The 20,705-nt window shown below is 50.2% G+C and overlaps 1 protein-coding gene across 3 annotated transcripts in view; it reads left to right on the top strand.

The window, feature by feature from the left end:
* Positions 1 to 19,967, top strand: part of Upk3a (uroplakin 3A) — a 29,669-nt gene extending 9,702 nt beyond the window's left edge. Inside the window, exons 1-6 of one of the 3 annotated variants that reach the window (XM_060388901.1) lie at positions 13,513 to 13,643; positions 14,457 to 14,612; positions 15,528 to 15,807; positions 16,645 to 16,727; positions 18,353 to 18,485; positions 19,645 to 19,967. In XM_060388901.1, coding sequence (XP_060244884.1) covers positions 14,546 to 14,612; positions 15,528 to 15,807; positions 16,645 to 16,727; positions 18,353 to 18,485; positions 19,645 to 19,801 — 720 coding nt within the window. In that variant the 5' untranslated portion in view covers positions 13,513 to 13,643; positions 14,457 to 14,545 and the 3' untranslated portion in view covers positions 19,802 to 19,967. Of the gene's footprint in view, positions 1 to 13,512; positions 13,735 to 14,456; positions 14,613 to 15,527; positions 15,808 to 16,644; positions 16,728 to 18,352; positions 18,486 to 19,644 lie in introns of those variants that run through there. The other 2 variants (XM_021630871.2, XM_060388902.1) reach the window with 2 other exon arrangements.
* The last annotated feature ends 738 nt before the right edge of the window (positions 19,968 to 20,705 follow it).

Genomic DNA, 20,705 nt, shown 5'->3' with positions numbered 1-20,705 from the left:
AAAAGCAGAGGTCCGTCAATCTCTGAGTTCAAGGCCAGCCTGGTCTAGAGTTCCAGGACAGCCAGAGCTACACAGAGAAACTCTGTCTTGAGAAACCAAAAATAATAAATAATAAATAAATAAATAAAATAAAACTCAGCAAATTATATGGTTTATTATCGCCATTTATACCTTGAAATGTGTGCAGTGTGAAAATGTAAATTAGTTGCCAGCCTGGAGGCTGTCTCATTACATTCAGGCGGCTATAACAAAATGCTACAGATCGGGTGGCTTATAAATAATAAAAATTTTAAGGGCTAGCAAGGTGGCTCAGTGGATAGAGGCACTTCCTACCAAGCCTGATGACCTGAGTTCAAATCCCGTGGACCCACAGGTTAAAAGGACAGAACCAACGATTCACATTGTCCTTAGACCTACCCACCCACGAAATGGTGCATTTGCCTATCTTTGTGTATGTGGGTGGAGATCAGAAGGGGACAGCAGGTGTCCTTCTGTATTACTCACCATTTTATTCCCTTGAGACAGGGTCTCCCTGTGAGCCTGGAGCCAGGCTGGCCTCCAGCAAAAGCCAGTAATCCTCTTGTCTCTTCAGCTCTGAGGATACAGATTAGAATGGTCTATGCCTGCCTTTTTACGAGGGTGCCAGGGATTTGAACTCAAAATGTCACGCATGCTTCGGCCAAAAGTGTTTCTACCCGCTGAGCCATCTCTGGGAGGACTTCAAGTGTGTGTGTGTCTGTGTGTGTCTGTCTGTCTGTGTGTGATAGGGTTTCTAAGCTGTCCTGGGATTCACGCTGTAGACCAGGCTGGCCTCGGTCTCACAGAGACCCGCCTGCCTCTGTCTTCCAAGTGCTGGGATTAAAGGCGTGTGCCGTCACGCCCTGCCCTGGACTTCACTTTTAAAAAAATTTCTGTGTACAATTTTAAATTATGTGTCCGTGTGTGTGTCACTTGTGGGGTATGTGCGCATGAGGGCAGGTGCCCAAGGAAAACAGAGGCATCAGATCCCTGGAGCTGAAGATGCTTGTGGGCCACCTGGCATGGGTGCTGGGAGCCAAACGCAGGTGCTATGCAAGAGCAGTACACGCCCTTAACCACAGAGCCATCTCTCCATGACTTTAGGTTTTTTCTTAAAACTATGCTTTTGAGTTTGTCTGGGGAGGAAAGGCTGGCTTACAGCAGTTTTGAGGCCCAGGTTAGTGATAACATACACCAGTTTCTCGACACACACACGCACACCCAACTTGTCAAATGTTATATGTTAAATTGATGTCATGGCACAAGCCTTTAGTCTGATTGTGAAACGGAGGCAAGGTCCTCGTAAGGTCATTCTTGACTGCAAGGCCAGCCTTAGCTACATAAGACCCTGTCTTAAAAACTAGTTAACACCTAGGCATGGTGGTATACACCTTTAATGCCAGCTCTCTGTTGGAAGAGGCAGGAGGATCCCTGAGTTTGAGGCCAGCTGGTCAACATAGCTAGTTGAAGGACAGCTTATAATAGATACCTTGTCTCTTGGGCTTCATCTTGCGTTCATTTTAATTGTGGGTTGCAGCATCCTGAGCTAGACAAAATGGAGCCTAGGAGCTGAGCTCTCGCATGCATGTGTTTGTAGCTGTCTTCTGACTGGATGTGGAAGCAATCTAACCAGCTGCTTCGAGCTCCTGCCGCCTTGACTTGTACCTTGAACTGTGAACCCAAGTAAACCCTTCCTTCCTTAAGTTGCTTATGTCAGGGCATTTTTAGCGCAGCAGCAAGAAAGAAGCTTAAGACAGTGATAAACTGCTTCCCTCTGTCGCAAAACTTTTTTTTTTCTGGTTCTCATAGAACTTGGGTGGACCGCTACGTCACACAGACGCCCCCTCCGGGTCCGCATGTCCCGCGAGCGCCGCCAGGGGGCGCTTGAAACCAGCCCTGCTGGGGCCGCAGGGACACTCTGGGCAGGGAATTCCCGCTCAAGCCCTTCCTAGCAAGCTTCCCGCACCCTGTACTCTTAAGCTTCTCAGCCCGCCTTAGCACAAGCAATTCCTTCTGCCAGGAACACTGACTTTCCTAGAGGAATTCTGCCTCCGGGGAGTCTTTTGCCTATCTTTGTGTATCTGGGCCTTGTTTCGGCAGCCTAAGCTGCACTGTCCATTCATTGCTATCTTCTCAAGGACAGTGAACAGTGATTCACAGGCTGGAAACAAGGCTGCTCACTCACCATCCCGGAATGATCCTCAGGAGCATACCTCTGAGAGCCTGAGCCTTTTGCAACACTCTGATCTCTCCTGGTGGAGCCGTGCCTGTCTGCCCTTGGTCATGCTCCCTTAGGGCTGACTCCTGCAGAGCCTGGAAAAGGAATCCTCTAGGCTTGCTCTGAAAGTGACGTTGGTGTCAGGCCTTGGCCTTGCTTAGACTATTTCCAGATGGTCCTCACTCCTACCGAGGCTCTGCCTGCTGGAATGTCCACTCCAGAAACAGGTCCTGTGTGTGTCAGCAGTAACGGGCGCTGCTCGAAGATGGACATCTGCAGTGCTTACGCTGGAAGGCTTCCTGTCATTCTTGAAACAGTTCATCTCTCACGGTCGGGGTTGAATGTGCTAGCACACTCAGCCCTGGGTCTATGCTGCGCCTGCGGCTCACACAAGCACAGCGCTGCTGGTGCCAAGACAGGGGTGACACTATGGATTCAAATCCCAGCTTCAGCTCTCCATACTCTCCATAGCTGTGTGACAAGGAAATGGCAAAACCTTTCTGTGCCAGGGCTACCTCTGGGATTCCCAGGGTTCATGATTTAGGTAAAGGTTAGATGTAGGCCCAAGCTGTAACAGGCATGAGGCCTGGGCCTTATATATATATACATATACACGAGTGAGTATATGTACTGACTGCAGGTTCCTGTGGTGGCATCAGATTCTCTTGGATCTGGAGTTAATGGGAGTTGTGAATCCCCAGACTAAGGTACTGGGAACCAAACTTGGATCCTTTGATCTTAACCTCATCTTAACCTCTGAGTTATCTTTCCAGGACCCAAATTCTGTGAGTGACCCCAACTTCATGAGTTGAAGCCCTAGCCCCAGTGTGACTGTTATTGGTGGATGAGAACCCTGGTAAAATCATTGAGGTTAGGGGAGACTATTAAGATGGGGTGCTCAGATCAGTGCCCTTGAATGGCACAGGTGACTTCGGTTTTGAGTGTCCCACCCTGTCCCAAGTATACCATATAGGACAAGGAGGTGTGTGGTGTATACTTACAATCCCAGCTGCTGAGGGAGATGAAAAAGCAGAGTGGAAGTTTCAGGGCCTGTCTGGGCTATAGAGTGAGTTCAGGGCTAGCCTGGGCAACTTAGTGAGACCCTGCCTTAGAATAAAAAGTAAGAAGAGGAGCCATTCGTGGTAGCGCACACCTTTAATCCCAGCACTCGAGATGAAGAGGCAGGCCAATCTCTGAGTTTGAGGCCAGCGCCTGGTCTACAAAGTGAGTTCCAGGATAGCCAGAGCTACACAGAGAAACCCTGTCTTGAAGGAAAAAAAAAAAAAGAGGTTTGGGGATGAAGTTGGGGTAGATGGCTTGCTCATCACCCCAGCAGCAGGATAGTCTGGAGTCTGAGTCTACCCTGGGCTACTTAGTGAAGTCCAGGCTAGTTTGGGCTACTACAGAGCCACCCGCACCTTGTCTCAAAAACAACATGCTAGAGAGTTGGCTCAGTTGTTAAGAGCCCTTGTTGTTACAAAGGACCTGGGTTCGATTCCCAGCACCCACATGATGGCTCACCACCTCCTCAAGCACCAGCACGTGTGGTAAACAGAAACATATGAAGGTAAAACACGCATACACATAAAATAATGCAAATAAATCTAAAAAAAAAAAAAAAAAGTAGGACCAGATGTGGTGGAACAGGCCTTTAATGTCAGCACCCAGGAGGCAGAGGCAAGTGACCTTTGGATTCACATCCACCCTGGTCTACATATTGAGTTCTGGGTCAAGACTACACAGTGAGACCCTGTCTCAGAAAATAAATAAATAAATACAATACAATACAATACAATACAGTTTCTATAAAGTAGAAATTTAGAAAGGGTTCTTAAAGCCAGGCCTCCCCCAGCTAAGAACTACCATTTGCCGGTGTTTTATTTCTGTTTCAGTTTCCTGCTAGCTACTGTAACCAACATTATAGGGTTAGTGGTTTAAAATAACACAACCTGATCCTCTCCCCTCTGCAGGTCAGAAGCCTGAATCTGCTCAGTAGGTGAAGGCTGGGCCTTGAGGAGTTTCTGGGGAAGATCGTGTCTGGGGCTTGAGTGTGAACTCCACCAAACCTGCCCAGTCTTCCCCGTGTACCCCGTGTCCTAGGGGCCGGGTCATGAGGATCTGAGGACTGGGGGAAAGGAGGGCTTTGTTCAGCCTTTCAGAATGTTTTTCTTTTGTTTATTTTCCAAGACAAGGTTTCTCTGGGTAGCCCTGGCTGTCCTGGAACTTGCTCTGTACACCAGGTTGCCCTTGATCTCAGAGATCCACCTTCTGCCTCCTGAGTGAGCCACCGGAATTCTTCTTTTCTGGAGCTGCAGCTTACTCTCCCTCCCCACAGTCTGGCCACAGTCCTGCTCGGTTTGTGGCCTGCTTACTCGGCTCTGTGCCTCCAGCACGGTCTCCAGGCTGGACCCAGAGCTCCTATGCTTGTGAGCTAAGCATCATTGCTGTCTCCTTTTGGGGAACTCCACAAGCAAAACCCCCACCCCCACAGCCCAACCTTCACTTCCCACTTGACATCCCCGACTCGACTCCCATCACCCAGTCTCCCTTGAGAGTCCCTCAGTTCCTCCCCCCATGGTCCCCATTTTCCCTGCTCTCACTTTCCTGGGTTCTTCTGTGGCCACACTTCCTGGAGGTTCTGTGAAGAGTGTCTGTTCTGGGGTGAGAGAGATGGCTCAGCAGGTCAAGGTGTCTGCTGCCAAGCCTGATTATTGGGGTTCAGTCCCTAGGACCCACATAATGGAGGGCGAGAACTGACTCTCAGAAATTGTCCTCTCACCTACACACTTGAACTGTGGCGTGTGCGCGCCCACATATATGTACATGATTAATAAGAAATTTAGGGTAAACACTAAAAAACAGAGTTCTCGCTGGGCGGTGGTGGTGCATGCCTTTAGTCCCAGTGCTTGGGAGGCAGAGGCAGGTGGATCTCTGCAAGTTCAAGGCGAGCCTGGCTTACAGAGTGAGTCCAGGACAGACAGGACTGTTACACAGGGAAACTCTGTTTGGAAAAACCAGGAAGGAAAGAAAGAGAGAGAGAAAGGAAGGAAGGAAGGAAGGAAGGAAGGAAGGAAAGAAAGAAAGAAAGAAAGAAAGAAAGAAAGAAAGAAAGAAAGAAAGAAAGAAGGAAAGAAAGAAGGAAAGGAACAAAAGATAGAGTTCCTGACTGCCCTTTTGCTCTGCCTACCACGGGCATCCTCCATTTACTAGACCCCTGTCATAGGCAAACCCACCCACACAGGAATGTCATGTTACCAGTCCTAACCTTTTGTGGTTGCTCCAAGCGCCTGGACGTGAGACCTGAAGCGGCTCCAGAAGCCAGCAGCAGCTCAGGGCCGACCTTTGTGACTGGCCAGTCTCTCCCCTAGGTGACAGGGCACCAGATGCCTGGTCCAGATGGGACACACTTCATAAAAAAAGCACAAAGCTGAAAACGACCCAGAGCTGAATGAGGGGCCATTCAGGCTGAGTCACACCACCCTCAGGGACCTCGCCTGCCATGACACTGAAGGTGATAAGCCCACATGATATCCTATGGGCCCATTCCTCCCCTGCTGTGGTTTTACACACCATGTCACTGGAAGCGATACAGGACACTTCCAGTAACTGTGTCCTGAGGGCTGGGTCTCTTCCAGTGACTAAATAACAGTCTGCCTCGCACACAGAATGGGCACTTCCTATGCACTAGTTCAGCAGTCTTTTTGTTATGTTTTGTTTACTAAAATTATTCTTTGAGGGGCTGGAGAGAATGTGCAGAAGTTAAGAGTACCTGTTGCTCCTGCCAAGATCCTGGGTTCCGTTCCCCCACTGAATCACGTGGTGGTTTATATCATTTATAACTCCCGCTCCAGGGGATCCGATGGCTTTTTTTTTTTTACTTCCATGGGCACATATATTTTATATTTGCATATATTTCATATGCAAATCTATTTAATATATTTTATATATTAATAAATTTAATAATTTATTTATTTATTAAATTTAATAATTTAATATATTTAATATATCACATATATTTAATATATTATATATGTGTGCACATATATGCGAAAGACCAATAAGACAAAAAGTGCCCAAACAAAGCAAAATTACACACACAAAAAAATCTTTACAAAAATACCGCTGTGCTCATGTTATATTGGCCACCTACACCTGGGCATGAGGTCTACCCCGAAGTGTGGATAATAGACCTGGTGATACTCTACTGAAGAAAATGAATTTTCCCTTTGCCAGACTATCAGTTACACATAGCTTTCCGGTTAGGAGTGAGACCCTGTGTCCATCTCCCCACCTCAGTGCTGGGACCACATCCTCCTTGAACCTGTGGCGGGGGGAGGGGAGGGGGCATGTGTGCTTCCACAGCCTCTGTGAGTTCATGTGTGTATTAGTTGCATTCACTCTTTTGGTTCTGACCCACTAAGGTTGGCCCAGAATAAGGGGCCTGGGGGGCCCTGGTGATGAGATGAATAGGAGAGAGGGTGACAAGAGAAAGGGCAGGAAAAGGCTTCAGGCCCTCAGGCTTCCAGACCTTGCAGATAACAACAGCCATGTCTGATGCAGGCTTCATTCCAGTCACTGAAAAACCAGTTTTGCCCTGCTAACTCAGAAAAGCTGGCCTTTCTGCCATGCACTAGCCAAGCCCATATATCCCACAGGGCGCAGGGTCACTCTCACAAGCCCCTGTCTCTGCCCTCGAGGAGTTCTTGCTCTTGAATGTGAAAGGCCTACTGCTGGCAAGATAGTTATCCTCTACAGGAGCTGCTAGGGACAGTGAAGCCCACTCTAGATGCCACTCACAGCTGATAGCTGAACTTGGGTCCTCTGCAAGAGATGTACATGTTTTTAAGTGCTAAGATGCCAGGGAATTTGTGGGTGTATTTTGAAGGCTGAGCCCAAGAGAGAGATGAGATTCTTTTTAATTTATCTCTTTATTATTTATATAGAAGAGGGCGCCAGATCTCATTATAGATGGTTGTGAGCCACCATGTGGTTGCTGGAAATTGAACTCAGGACTTCTGAAAGATCAGTCGGTGCTCTTAACCTCTTAGCCACCTCTCCAGATGGAGAGATGAGATTCTTTAGCACCACATGGAGACACTCAGATCAGGGGCAAGACGTGTGACCATCAGACTTTGTGATTCTTCCCATGGGTCATAAGAAACAAACCGTTGTCGTCCATTTTCCACATGAGGTACAGTTAGAGCTCAGCAGAGAATCAAGACATGAGGGAGGCACTAGGCCCCTGTCGTCCGTGGCTGGCTCCCACGGGTCTAGGTGTTCTTTGTTCATCCGTGGGTTCAAAACCAAAGGCAGTGGACTCTGTAACTGAACGCTTCATGAGAAAAAGAGAATTTAGAGCTTTGTGTGCTGAACCAATAGGGTGGGGACTCTGGGGAGGGGATAATGGGAGACACTGGAAAGACTGTACCTCCCTGAAGAGCTTATCCAGTGAGGAGAGGAGTTCAAGGGGGAATGGAAATGCGTTAGGAATATACCCACAGAGCAGCTCACAACTGCCTGTAACTCCAAGGGCTCTGACATCCTCACACCAATTCACATTAAATAATTTAAAAAAAAGAATACAAAGGCCGGTTTCCTTTCACATGGGCCCACCAGCCATCTTTGCCTTTTTGATTTCCCTACTCTGGGTTTCCAGTACACTTATTATGAAGTGAGGATCCTTGTTTCTCACAGTGTCTTTCTTTCACCAGTGTCCTAGAGCGATGGAATCCTACAGCCTCCGTGTCACCAGGGCCAGAGACACTGAAAGCCAGCATTGCTGTCAGCCTCCCTAGCTTGTAAAACCCACAAGGCAGGTCTATCTGGCTCTTGGGGAAACAATCCAGGGGCAAAGATTTTCAGTCTGCAAACTACCCACCGTGAACTCAAATGAAGCCTGCACTGGGCTGGGCTGGGCTGGGCTGAACCTTTTCCAGCATGGAACTTCCTGCTCCCTCCCATGCTGGTCCTGGGGCCAGGGTTCAGGAAGCTGGTGGGCTGCATCCTGGAATGTAACTCAGGTTGAGAATGGAATGAAGCTCAGCAATTTGGGAGTCTCTGGATTAAAACGGAAAATTAGGCTGGACTTCTGATCCTCCTGGGCCGGCCGCCGCCTACCAGATTTACATCCTGCTGCTGATTAAGCATGCTGTCAGGAGTTCAAGGTTATCCTTCACAATGGACAGACTCTGAGGCTAGTCTGCTCTCTGAAACCTGGGGAAACCCCCCAAAAAGAAGTCAGGACAGTGTACACCTTTAACCCCTGGACTCAGGAGGCAGAGTTCAAGGGCAGCCTGGTCTACAGAGTGAGTTCCAGGAGGGTCAAGGCTTCATAGTGAGACTGTCTCAAAACACACACACACACACACACACACACACACACAAAAACAAAACCAAGATATGATTATTTTACAGAAAGGTTTTGCAATGTTTGGCCTGCCGGGGCTACAGCAGGGTCATGGGCCGTAATGGAGGCTGGTTCTTCTTTCTGTCTCCTGTTGCACACGGGCATTGAGTCCCATTTCACTAGGGCTCTTCTCCTCATTAGTCCCCCTTTTTTGAGGTCAGCACTGGTGACCCCCGTGTGAACTTGCTGACATCATTCCCCCTGGATCCCCCAGCCAAACTCCAAAGCCAGAAGCAGGCTTTGAAGAGGAGGCCTGATTACAGACCCGAGGAGATTTCGCTTTGTTTGTTTTGCTGAGCATGCTTGGGCCTTTGCGGATTATTATTTAGACACTTCTCCGCCCCTCAAGCTCTCTCCTTATTTGGGCAAAGGGGCAGCCTAGAAGATGTTCTGTTTGTTTTTCTCATAGGAAACAGCGGGGCCTGGGGAAAACAAGGGGTTGCAGGCCGGCTCTCTCTCACCACCGAGCTCAACTCTGAGGACCCCACCCCCCACCCCCAAGAGCCCAGGTGCACAAACAATCACAGAGCCGGAAATGTCAGCCCCTAAAAAATTCTTGCAGGAAACCCCATCCCTGCTCTGGAGCGCAGGGTAAGTTGTCCATCCTGCGGGTCAGAGCTCAGGGGTATCCATCCCCGCCCCATTCACAGAGGGGAGCTGAGCCCCAGTTAGTGGAAAACACAATCTTTTTTTTTTTTTCTGGGTGTGTGCTCTGCCACCGAGCTACCCTCCCAGCCCTCCCCACTCCCCACCCCCCACCCCCCATTTTGACATTGAAAACGTCAAGTCTGCAGGAATGCCGCAGAAACGGCAGTGTGTAAACTCCATTTACAACTGTTGATACACCGTCTCGCTTCCTTTATGCTCTCTCCCATCTGGTCTGACTCTTCACCCTTGTTCCTCAGCATGTGTTGCCTTTCACATCACCACATCTAAAAATGGAACTTCCTAAAAAAACAAAGAGAAATCATTTTTTCCATGCTAGGCGAGCTGGCGCACACCTTTGATCCCGGCCCCTCAGGAGGCAGAAGCGGGTGGATCTCTCTTGAGTTCACTAGCCTGGTTCACATCACAAGTTCTAGGCTATCGGGAGTTACATGGTGAGACCTTCACATTTATTTCTTTATTTGGAGTAGAAAGTGCCGCGGTGTTGTGGGAGGCCGCTCTCCCCTTTGACTGTTACCAGATTTGAGGACGCATCCTGTGGCCCCAACAAGTTAGATTCAATCACCTGTCATTCATAAGGCATTTAACACTGTCAAATTAATACTGAAAAGCAGAAAATGACATTTATTCGACATGACCGCAGTAGGGAGATGGAAAAAGAGATTCGGTGGCCCCAGGTTCTTCTTAGGGGTCCTGGAGTAAGGTGAGGATTTAAGTAGAGACCAAAGCTGCGCAGATCTAAGCAGTCTAGGTCAAAGTGTGGTCCCACAAAATGACCCATCTTGTCTCTTCTATAAGGTAGGCTAGTAAGTTATGAACGCCTGTCCTAGAGAGAAGTATCCCCTCTGGTCAGCCCAGGCTAAGGCTTTCTCTTCTCCCAGCATGAGATTCCTGGGGGGCATTCCAGTCTCTTGGGGTCCATTGTTCCAGTAGTCCTACAGTCAAAGCAAAGGACAAAGCCTCAGTTTAGGTTATCTGTACTGTCTGGCGGTGGTGGTGGCAGGTGGATTTCTGAGACCAGCCTGGTCTACACAGCGAGTTTCAGAACAGCCAGGACTACACAGAGAAACCCTGTCTTGAAAACCAAGACAAAATAAATTAACAAATAAAAGAAGAAGACCTGCCTCCCTGGCAGGCCCATGAAGATAGCAGGAGTCAGACTCTGGGTTGCCAGGCTTAGCAGCAAGCACCTCGAACCACTGCTCAAGCCACCTCACTGGCCCAGAAATTTAACTTCTCTACACCATTGCTGTCTGATATGCATTATATGCTAATAATTTCCCTTGTTACAGCGATTACGATAGTGTGCACTAGGCATTGCTCTGTGTGTGCATCTGTGTGGCACTGGAGGTAGAACCAGGGCCTGATCTGTCCTCCCAAGTACTGGGACTACAGGCATGTGGCCCTGTGCCTGTTCAGGTCACTTGATTTCAGAAGAGCGGACTGGAAGTTGGCTTGGGGTCTAGGTGCTGCACAGTCTCAGCCCTCTACAGCCAGCCTCAGGTCTCGGCCTCCGTTTTTGTTGTTTGTCCTTTGTCTTTCTGGACACTGACACTTCCAAAGCAGTGTGGCCTGTTGTTTGGTAGACATGCCCTCAGTCTGAATCTGTTTGCTTTCTGCCTAGTAGACCCAGGTTAAACTTTGGGGACAGGACACTGCATAGGTGCTTTTGAGCGCTTGCTGCTGTGCGTCCAGGAAGCTCATGCTGTCTGTGTGTCGGGTGATGCCCACAGCCAGGTCACAGTGTTAAGCTCTCTACATCTCAGTACAGAATCAGTAATGACTCACAGGCTTGTATTTTATCAAGTGGGCTAAATGTAAAATATCACCGCCTTTGTTTATTTTGTGCTCAAAGTTCCCCAGATTAGGTGATGGGCGCCTCTTCAAGCCGGTCTAGACTGGCTCCTTTGACATGTGTTTACCATTCTTTAGTGGATTTCAAAATTCTAGCTCCTCCTGCCTTGCCCTTCTTAGCCTGGAAATAGCCCCTCTCCAAGGGGCCAGGGGACCTTTGCCAGGAAGTGGATTTTAGAATGTAAGCATTTTATCTTTGCTCTTTGCAGGGGTGGGGGGGTCGGACGGTAGGGATGGTAAAGCAACTAGGCTCTTTACGTGGCCAGAAAAAGTAAAAACAAAACAAATTCCACAGCATTTTACTTATTTTGTGGTGTGTGTGTGTAAGCATTTGCATGTGTGTTTCCATGTGCAGGCCAGAAGTCAATATCAGTGTCTTCCTTTTTGGAGAGAGTTTCTCACTGACTCACCTTTCTCCTTGGGGCTCATCTTGACAAGACTAGCTGGTTGGAAAATCCCAGGGATCCTTTTGTTTCCGCCTTCCCAGCCCTGGTATTCTAGGTGTGCCACTGTGCCTGGCTTTTTACATGGGTGCTAGGGATTTGAACTCTGGTCCTCATGCTTACAATATGAGCACTTTACCAACTGGCCCATCTTCCTTGTCCTATTTTGCTCCCCCCCCACACACGCACACACACAGCACCAACTTACCAGTAAGCTCCTGGCTTCTATCTCTGGGCTCATGTTCTTAGAGTTTTCTCCAAGAAGGGTCTGAGATGGCTGGTTGCGAATTCACCCAGCTCCAGTTTTCACACAAATGATCATATTATCCATTCTACACTTTATTAATTTACTGGTTCCCTACCCATGCGTGCTGATCCCTATGTCATATGTATAAAATTGATTTAAGGTGCATTTGGAGATATTCATAGATTCCTGATACTGGAAGGAACTGGTGAATATAGGTGAGGACCCCATCATTTTTCTTTTCTTTTTTAAAAGTTTTAACATTTATCTGCTACTCTTTTTTAATAATTTATTTAATTTTATTTTATGTGCATTAGTGTGAAGGTGTCAGACCCCTTGGAATTGTCATTACAGACAGCTGTGAGCTGCCATGTGGGTGCTGGGAATTGAACCCAGGTCCTTTGAAAGAACAGGCAGTGCTCTTTACCACTGAGCCTTCTCTCCAGCCCCTTATCTGCCACTCTTAAAGACTTACTTTTTGACTGGATTCAGATTTAGAAATAGAAGCTCTCAGTGAGGACAGCCTACGTCTCTTGGCGATCTGTTCCTGGCATTTTTCTTTGGCTTCCTTCATTCTCTTGCCCCAAAAGTTTAGCACATTCTGCAGCCGCCTCCTTGTTTTCCTTAGCGCGTTGTTTCTTCAGCGCACTACGTCGGCATTTGTGTTGCGGGACACTTGGAGTGGCGAGAGATGCTGAATCTTGGGTACTTTGGTCCTGGGTTTCATACCCTCCTTGTCTAAGGGCTTCCTGACAGCATGTTAGCAGGCTTCGTCTTCTTTAGAGAGATCAGGAGTTGGCAGATTTTGCTGGTTGCCCTGACAGCAGAAGCACTGTAGCACGTATGTATCAGTCCAAAAATATCCCCCTCTCTCTCTCACAGTAACAAGCTGAGAACGCTCAGATTGGCATCTTTCCACAAGGTATCTGTGAGCACGCTTTGAGATTCCTCTCTCCCATTGTCCTTGGTCTACAAAGACTGCCCCCTCCTCAACAGCAGGAGTGCTCTGCTGTGGATCAAGACACATGCTTCACGGGAGAACCTTGATTGTTGTTCCCACCACTGACTGGGGCCCATAACCCTTCCACTCTTCACCCAGAGCACACCCAGGGCCTCAGCCCTATGACCAAGGCCCTGTGTTTCCCACAGAACCAGTGAAGTTTGCATTTATGATCCACATGAGTTCTGACAGCAGCGGCTGGGTAGATGTTCAGCTTCATCTTAAAGGAGCCATCAGCTGAGGAGGTGCCAAGGAAAAGAGCAGGGTTTCTTCAGTTCCCCAGGCCCCTTCAGTTCTGCTGAGGAGACCCAGGGTCCCTTACTTGGCCTAGGCAAGCACCTACCACTGAGCTGCCCTCCAGCTTCCATCATCATTGTCTGTCACCTCTCAGGAAGAGATTCCTCCCCTTCTCTCCCTCCCTGGGCCTCAGTTTTGCAAGGTATGAATAGGAAGAGTCATCATCCAGGACTTCATTTTTCTGTGACTGTTCATTTTACCAGTATCTGGCACATAGTATGGGCTCATCTCTATTTTACCGTATAGAAACTAGGGAATTAAAAGTTGGGTTGGTGCAGACAGCACTGTGAAAGCGTCAGCTCAGCTTCAGCACGCAGTAGGAGCTTTGCAGAAAGCTGGAAGGACCAGAGCTGTGGTTGATGGTCCCTAGCGCAGGTGTGGGAGGAGCCCAGGGAGGGGCTGTATACAAATATAAAACGGAGAGGCTTCGGATTGGTCCACTAGAGAGGAGAGGGGCGTTCCCGTTGCTGCTGGCCGGGGCTGCAAGGGACAGCCAGGTACATGCTGGAGCGTGTTGCGGAGGCTCATCTTGGGCGATGCTCCTGCTCTGGGCCCTGCTGGCCCTCGGATGCCTGCGGTGTGGCTGGAGTAAGCCGGGGGGCGGGGGGTGAAATCACGGGGTCGCGTCCAGGGAGGCTAGAGAGGAGCTGAGACACGGAGTGGCACTGGGAACAGGAATAGGCGACCGCACTAGGGACACAGATGGTAACAGCTTGTAGTCATAGAAAAAGCCAACCTTTATGTGTTTTTGCTAATGGGAATCTCAGCGCCCACCCATGGGCTGGCCTAAACCCCACCACACAGGGGCTGCAGAGAGCAGACCCAGCCCTGTGGTGAGCCTTGGACGCGGAGGGGCAAGTCCCGGGAGTGGGAGGGATGGCCTACATCCTGGGATTGGTTTGTTCATCCTTGCGGCTGAGGTAGGTGTGGAGTGAAGGGGAGGCCTGCAGGGGTTGAAGCTGAGAGTAGACAAGGAAACACCCTGAACTTCTTTCTGGACCTCGCTGTCTTTCCTGAGTAGAGGGTTCAAGTGAAGAGAGTGGGCTGACAGGGGAAGGGCCTGTGGGGCAGAGAGACCTTGCAGAGACAGATTGAGGGCAGCAGCTGCCTGACTGGGGTGGGGTACAAATGTGCCTGGCCGGAATGACCAGCAAGGTGGGCACAGGGGCACCGATTATCTCTGAGAGACGTTCATGAGATGGCCGATCGGGATGGCGTACCCCAGTGCTCCACACGCAGCGACTGCGCAGTTACCCCTGAGCCCAGGGAGGTGCCCAGAGGTCAGCCCCTACCCTTGTTACCTTCACCAGCTGTGAACCTCCAGCCCCAACTGGCCAGTGTGACCTTTGCCACCAACAACCCCACCCTCACCACTGTGGCCTTGGAGAAGCCTCTCTGCATGTTTGATAGCTCAGAGCCACTCAACGGCACCTACGAGGTTTATCTCTATGTCATGGTCGACTCTGGTAAGGAGCCCACTTCCCTCCAAAAGGGTCCTTGACAGTCCCCGGAGGGCGGGAGGGATGGGATGTTGCATGCCTGAGAACGTCTAGGACCCCCTTGCTCATCGCTGCTCTCAAACGCCCTGACACCACCGTGGCTGTGGCCTCAGACTTGCCCTTGCCCTGGCATCCAGGTTGGAAGGGGGAGACACACCAATTTCTGAGCATCCGCCTGCACCTGCTACCTTGTCCACTTTATAGCCAGTGTCTGCAAGCAGCCTTCAGGGTGTTCTGGTAGAAGAGGGGGTCACGACCAGGGTGGCGGTCCCTCTCTGGGGCTTTCACAGCTACATTCTGTTCTCCTCGGCCTTTAAGCCCAGGTCCTTTCAGGGTTCTCCCTAGGATTGCTCCCCCAGACCTAGCCCACAGCCCTTCAGTGCAGGCTTCTGGGTTTAGGGACCTAGTGCCAAGTAACAGCCTCCTGACGTTTCCAGCATTCCGTCCTGTCAGGCAGGCCTTTACTGCTGTCTACATGCGCCCAATCTGTGGACACCCTGTGGGCCTCTCTGGGCCAGAGATGTCAAATGGTTAGTCCAGGCTCCCACAGATAGAAAAGAAGAAACCCACTATGGGCCCAGCCCCATCCACCTCAGCATTTCCCTACACCTTCCCATTTTGTAAGGGAAAGACTCTAGCTACAGGTGGCATAGGTCTGCTGAGATGGGGTTACAGAAACCCTGCAAAACAGAGTGAGTGAGAGACGAGCCCAGCACCTCTCAGTGAGGTCCTCCTGGGCCAGCCAGCCCCTTACCCCTGCGCTCGCATGTGCCAACCATCCTACTGTCCAGCACCAACCTGGGTAGATTTGAGCTCAGGGGTGTTTGGTGGGTGACTGAGTGGTGGCCACTGAGGTCATAACTCCCCCCATCCTCTCTGCAGCCACCTCCAGGAACGTGTCTGTCCAAGACAGCGCTGGGATTCCACTGAGCACCACCTTCCGGCAAACCCAGGGTGGTAGGTCAGGCCCCTATAAGGCTGCGGCCTTTGACCTGACCCCCTGTGGTGACTTGCCCAGCCTGGATGCTGTTGGAGATATGACCCAGGCCTCAGAGATCCTGAACGCATACCTAGTCAGGGTGGGCAACAATGGGACCTGTCTTTGGGACCCCAACTTCCAGGGCCTCTGCAACCCACCCCTGATGGCAGCCACTGAGTACAGGTGGGTGTAAGCAGGCTTGGGAGGACAGAAGACCCGAAGAGGGGACAAAATGGGGGAGCCCACGCTTCTCAGAGCTTTGACTCAGGGACCAGGTATCAGGTGGGGTGCGCTTCCTGGTTTGCAGCAGGTCCCTGAAGGCCCAACAGGGCTCTGCCTGGCACCTTGCTCTGCAAACACAGTTTGAAGTCCATCTTTTCTTCCCTTCTCTCTTTTTCTGAGCATGTGCCCTTTCACTGAACTGCAGTCCCAGATCCCTATGGGGGGGGTCTTAATTTTAAGGGTCACTAAAGTACAGGATGTGAATGAGTTGATCCTCAGACTATCCATTGTCCATTGTCTAAACTGGGGATTTAAGTGAGCTGTAGGTCTTTTTGTCTCTTTCAGTCTTCCCTTTTGATGAGCAGCCCTTGTCTGGGGATTCTTGCACCTAAAACATATCCCCGATCCAAGGAAACTGGGGCTGGTGATGGATGCTATCAGACTGGTATTCTAATTCTCTTTGTGACCCCAAGAACCAGAGCCACCAGGAGGGTGTGAGGATGGACACCCAGCAGGGATGCTACAGGTGCATAAAAGTAAAAATGGGGGTGTTCCCCCATTAGAGAAATGCTGAGCAGCAGCCCCCACTGTGAAGGCTTCCTAAAGCAGCTGCAGCCAAGCTGGAGAAGGACCTGGGTGTATGTGGCCAGGTCCAGCACTCTTCTGTTGTCCTGACCTCACCCAGTGGCTGTCTCCCGGAAGTCTTCCTGTGTGCCCTCTGTGGTCTTCCTCCCTCCTGTTTCCTGTGGCTGGATATACAGGTTAGATGAAGTCATTCTTTTCTCTGTCTTCTTCCAGGTTCAAATACGTCCTGGTCAACATGTCCACTGGCCTGGTGCAGGACCAGACACTATGGTCAGATCCCATCCGTACCAACCAGCGTAAGTGCACGCTGGGAGGTGGTGGCAATTGGTGGATTTGGTCCTCGGACTGTCCAGGCAAATGTCCAAACTGGAATTTAAGTGAACTGTAGATCTTATTGTCAGTTCTGGAATACTCCTTAAGAAACCCCACAACTGAAAGGTCAGGGGTTGAGCAAGAGGGGAGCTAGTTGTCCTTGGGACAGATCTCCCCCACACACCAAGCAACTAACCACTGTTTACTACAGTACCCCTCGAGATAGTTTAATCTGAACCATTCTTCTCTCTTCCATGCTTGAGATGGAGCCAGGGTGGGTATAACAAAGTCAAGGACACCTGTCTAGATTCAGAGCCAAATGTCCCTGGATCCTCACAACAGCAGGCAACCATGGCCACACAGGAGGGCCTGAGGACTAAGTGGAGGGACTCAGGAAGAGACTTCTCTTTCCTTACTCAGAGTCCATTGTACCCCTGAGGCAGGCGGCAGGGCCTAGGAGGCTGCCCAGCACCTGAGGTCCTGCTTGCACCCCATCTGATTCCACCAGGGTTTTCAGTAGGGAACGCAGGGTCACACAGACTTAAGTCCAGGAAGGGAACACCCGTGCTTTGCAAAGACACACCAGGGGATCATGACCGTTTGGGGTCCCGGCACAGAAACTTTCTGCCTTCCCTTCAGCCCCGGGAGGACTGTCTGGACCACACGGGGCAGGCAGGGACTCCAGAAAGTTGCCTGTGCTCACACACTAGTGAGGGACATGGAGGATTGTGAGGTGTCTTGGTAGGTGGGTGAGTGTGTGAATGTAGATGGCTGGGGGTAGGACTCAATTGTTTGTGAATCCGGGTATGTGGCATGTGTCTGTGGTTTGTGTGTCGTGAGCGGGGTATGTGGTGTGTGGCACACATCTGTGAGTGTGAAATGAAATGTGGGATATTTGCTATATGTTATATTGGGTATACGTGGCATGTCTGCGTTGCTGGGTGACCCCACCCATGCTCCCTCCCTGCCACACTTCCTGTGACATTCCAGTTTATTTTGATATCACTAAAACAGCCTTGAGATTCTTGGAGCTGAGTTCTGGCTCTCAGCCTGGCCTTTGTCCCTCACACAGCAGACACCTCCACCTCCTTGCCTGGCTAGCCTGGTGGAATCCCTCCAGGAACCTTAGTGGCAGCAGTAGGCCCAGTGCTCCTGGAGCCTGTCCTAAGGGTCAGCCTTTGGGGACAGTGTGCGTCCAGGACTATCTAGACCTGGGATACCAGAGCAAAGTATGAACTCAGAGTCAGCTCTCCAGGGATCTGTGTAGACACTGCCACAAATCACTTGCTCACTGTAGGACCTGTCAGTTTTTCACTAGGGTGACAATAGCCAGAAAGATAGCCACATCCCCTCTGAGCCCTTTGCTCAACTTTATTTTGTTTAGCATATGTATGCCATCTGTGTCACCAGAAGTCTTGAATGAGTATATAACTAACCTTATGCAAAAAGAGTAAGAAACCAGAAACACACAGACTTCAGAAAGGGATGAGAAGCAGACAGGCCTCAAGTACCTAGGTGACCCTGGATCCCAGGCAGCCCAGGGCAGGGGGACACCTTGCCTGTCCCTGGGGCATTTTTCTGGTGAGTAATGGGATGTGGTCCTCTGCAGCCATCCCCTACTCGGCCATTGACACATGGCCGGGCCGGCGGAGCGGAGGCATGATTGTCATCACTTCCATTCTGGGCTCCCTACCCTTCTTCCTGCTCGTGGGTTTCGCCGGAGCCATCATCCTCAGCTTTGTGTGAGTACTGCCAGCTGGGAGAGCTGGATGACACCCTCCCCAGGAAAGACTCGGGCTCTGGGTTTAATCCGCAAACCCCACCGCTTTAGCTGTGATGCCTTAGCAAGGTGTCCCGGTTCTCAGCTTCTCCATCTGGCAAAAGGAAGCAATAGTAATATCCACTACAGAGTGATAAAGGTCACCTGGAATTTGCTCTGTGAAGCTCTTTAACTCACCCATTGGCCGTTCGGGTTGGGAAACTGAGATCTGGTAATGGGGAGGATGTTTCAAGATCAATGCCTGGGCCTAGAATCCGGGTCTCTGACTGCAGTAGCCTCGGAGCAGGGCATGAATCAACACTCTCTCTTCCCACCAACACTCAACGAGCCTAGAGTCTGTTCGATGGGGAATCCAGAAGCAACAGGAAAGGGCCTGGAGCAGCAGCAGGCTGGCTTCCTGGAGGAGGGTTCAGCAAGAGCAAGCTCATTGCACAGCAGTGGATCCCAGCCCCATGCAGAGTGCTACTCATCCCAGCTGTAGTGAGCTGAGCTGAGGGAACTCAGAGGGGCTCTGGAGACAGACAAGGATCCTAGGGAGGTGGGGAAGCGGGCAGGGAAGCTTGTTCGTGTAGGTGAGATTAACTGGGTACCCAGAAACTAGCCAGCCTGGAGTGGGCTGGGGGAAGGGCACTGAAGTCCAGATGTCCCTGACATTGAAGTTAATGAAGTGGCTATGATAAATGGCAGCAGCCAACAAGAATTGCTGTCTGGATGGCAGCTGGACCGTGACTATGTCTTCCCCTCCCTTTCCATTTCATCCCATGTGTCTCTCTGTCCATGATCCTCTTTCAGGATCTGAGTATCTGTCCCTTCCTCCAGGAAGCCTTCCACCTAGACTTCTCCATTCTGTGTGATCACTGTTGACTATGATTTGTCTCCCTGATGATCAGGGCACTTTGAGGACCTGGCACAATGACCCCCAATTCTCCAGCTCACAGACGTGACGTGAAAGCACGTACATGAGTTCAAGAAGGATAACCCTTCCCTTATTCCCGAGGCCTAGCAGACAACCAGGGCTCCAAAAACACTGGCTTGTTGAGATCACGTCCTCGAAGGCAGTGTAATGTTTGAGCGACTGGAGGTTTGCTCTGCTCCCCTAATCCTGGCTCTCTCTTGGTCAGGGACATGGGCAGCTCGGATGGAGAGACAACACACGACTCACAGATCACCCAGGAGGCTCCCAAGACCCTGGGGGCCTCTGAGCCTTCCTACTCATCTGTGAACCGGGGTCCACCCCTGGACAGAGCTGAGGTGTTCTCCAGTAAGCTGCAAGACTGAAGCAAGCCAAGCCCCAGCCCGAAGACCATGGCCTTCTCTTGGCCTGGCCCTGAGGTTGGCAATGATGGCGTTTATGCTCTGACTAGACCAGAGGTGAAACAAAGCATGTTGGTCCTGCTTCACGAAAATGCTAAATAAAACCTTAAGTGACGTTGTCTAGAGTGAAAGCACAAACAGGTCGAGGGTGTGTGAATAACATGCCATCAAGGGGTTGGATACTGGGCCTTAGGGGGAGGGGATCCTGCTTTAAAAACTATGGTGGTGAGAGCTGCCTGAGGACATGTGAGTTACTCATCCCTGAGCCCAGGTCTTAGTCTCCCCATCTGTTAGATGGGCTGCTAGATCTGGGCTGTTACAGCGCTAGCCTGACCTACCTTCCTAAAGCCACTTTTCCTGAGGGCCTCTTCATGGCTCTGTTCTGTGCTTTCTGGAAAATAATGATGGAGAATGACCTCTGCTTTGGGTTTAGAATGAGTGAGTTTATTAAGCAGATAGCAAGCCCAAGTAAAAGGCTGAATAGCAAGAGGGAGGTATGTAGGTAGAGATACTGGACGGATGGCTAGATAGATAGATAGATAGATAGATAGATGAATAGAGAGATGATGAATGGAGAGATAGGTGATATGTGGGTAGACAGATGATAAATAACAAACAGATAGATGATATATAGGTAAATAGATAGGTTGATGGATAGATAGATAGATGGTAGATGAATAGAGAGGTTGATGACATCATCAAACCAGGCACTCAAACTACCTAGCAGAAAATGACTAGGGAAGCCCCTTAAGCAGCAAGCTTGAGTTTCCCATGGAGAGCCCAGGGCAGAGTGGTGGACCCATTCAGGTGAGGCTTCTAAGGAAAGAACAAATACCAAGAATACAGAGAGAAATGATGTCACCAAGTT

This window comes from Meriones unguiculatus, chromosome 8 (genome assembly GCF_030254825.1).
Source record: "Meriones unguiculatus strain TT.TT164.6M chromosome 8, Bangor_MerUng_6.1, whole genome shotgun sequence".
Taxonomy (NCBI): Eukaryota; Metazoa; Chordata; class Mammalia; order Rodentia; family Muridae; genus Meriones; species Meriones unguiculatus.
Note: the sequence above shows the minus strand (reverse complement) of the source record. Positions and strands in the feature narration are given on the sequence as shown.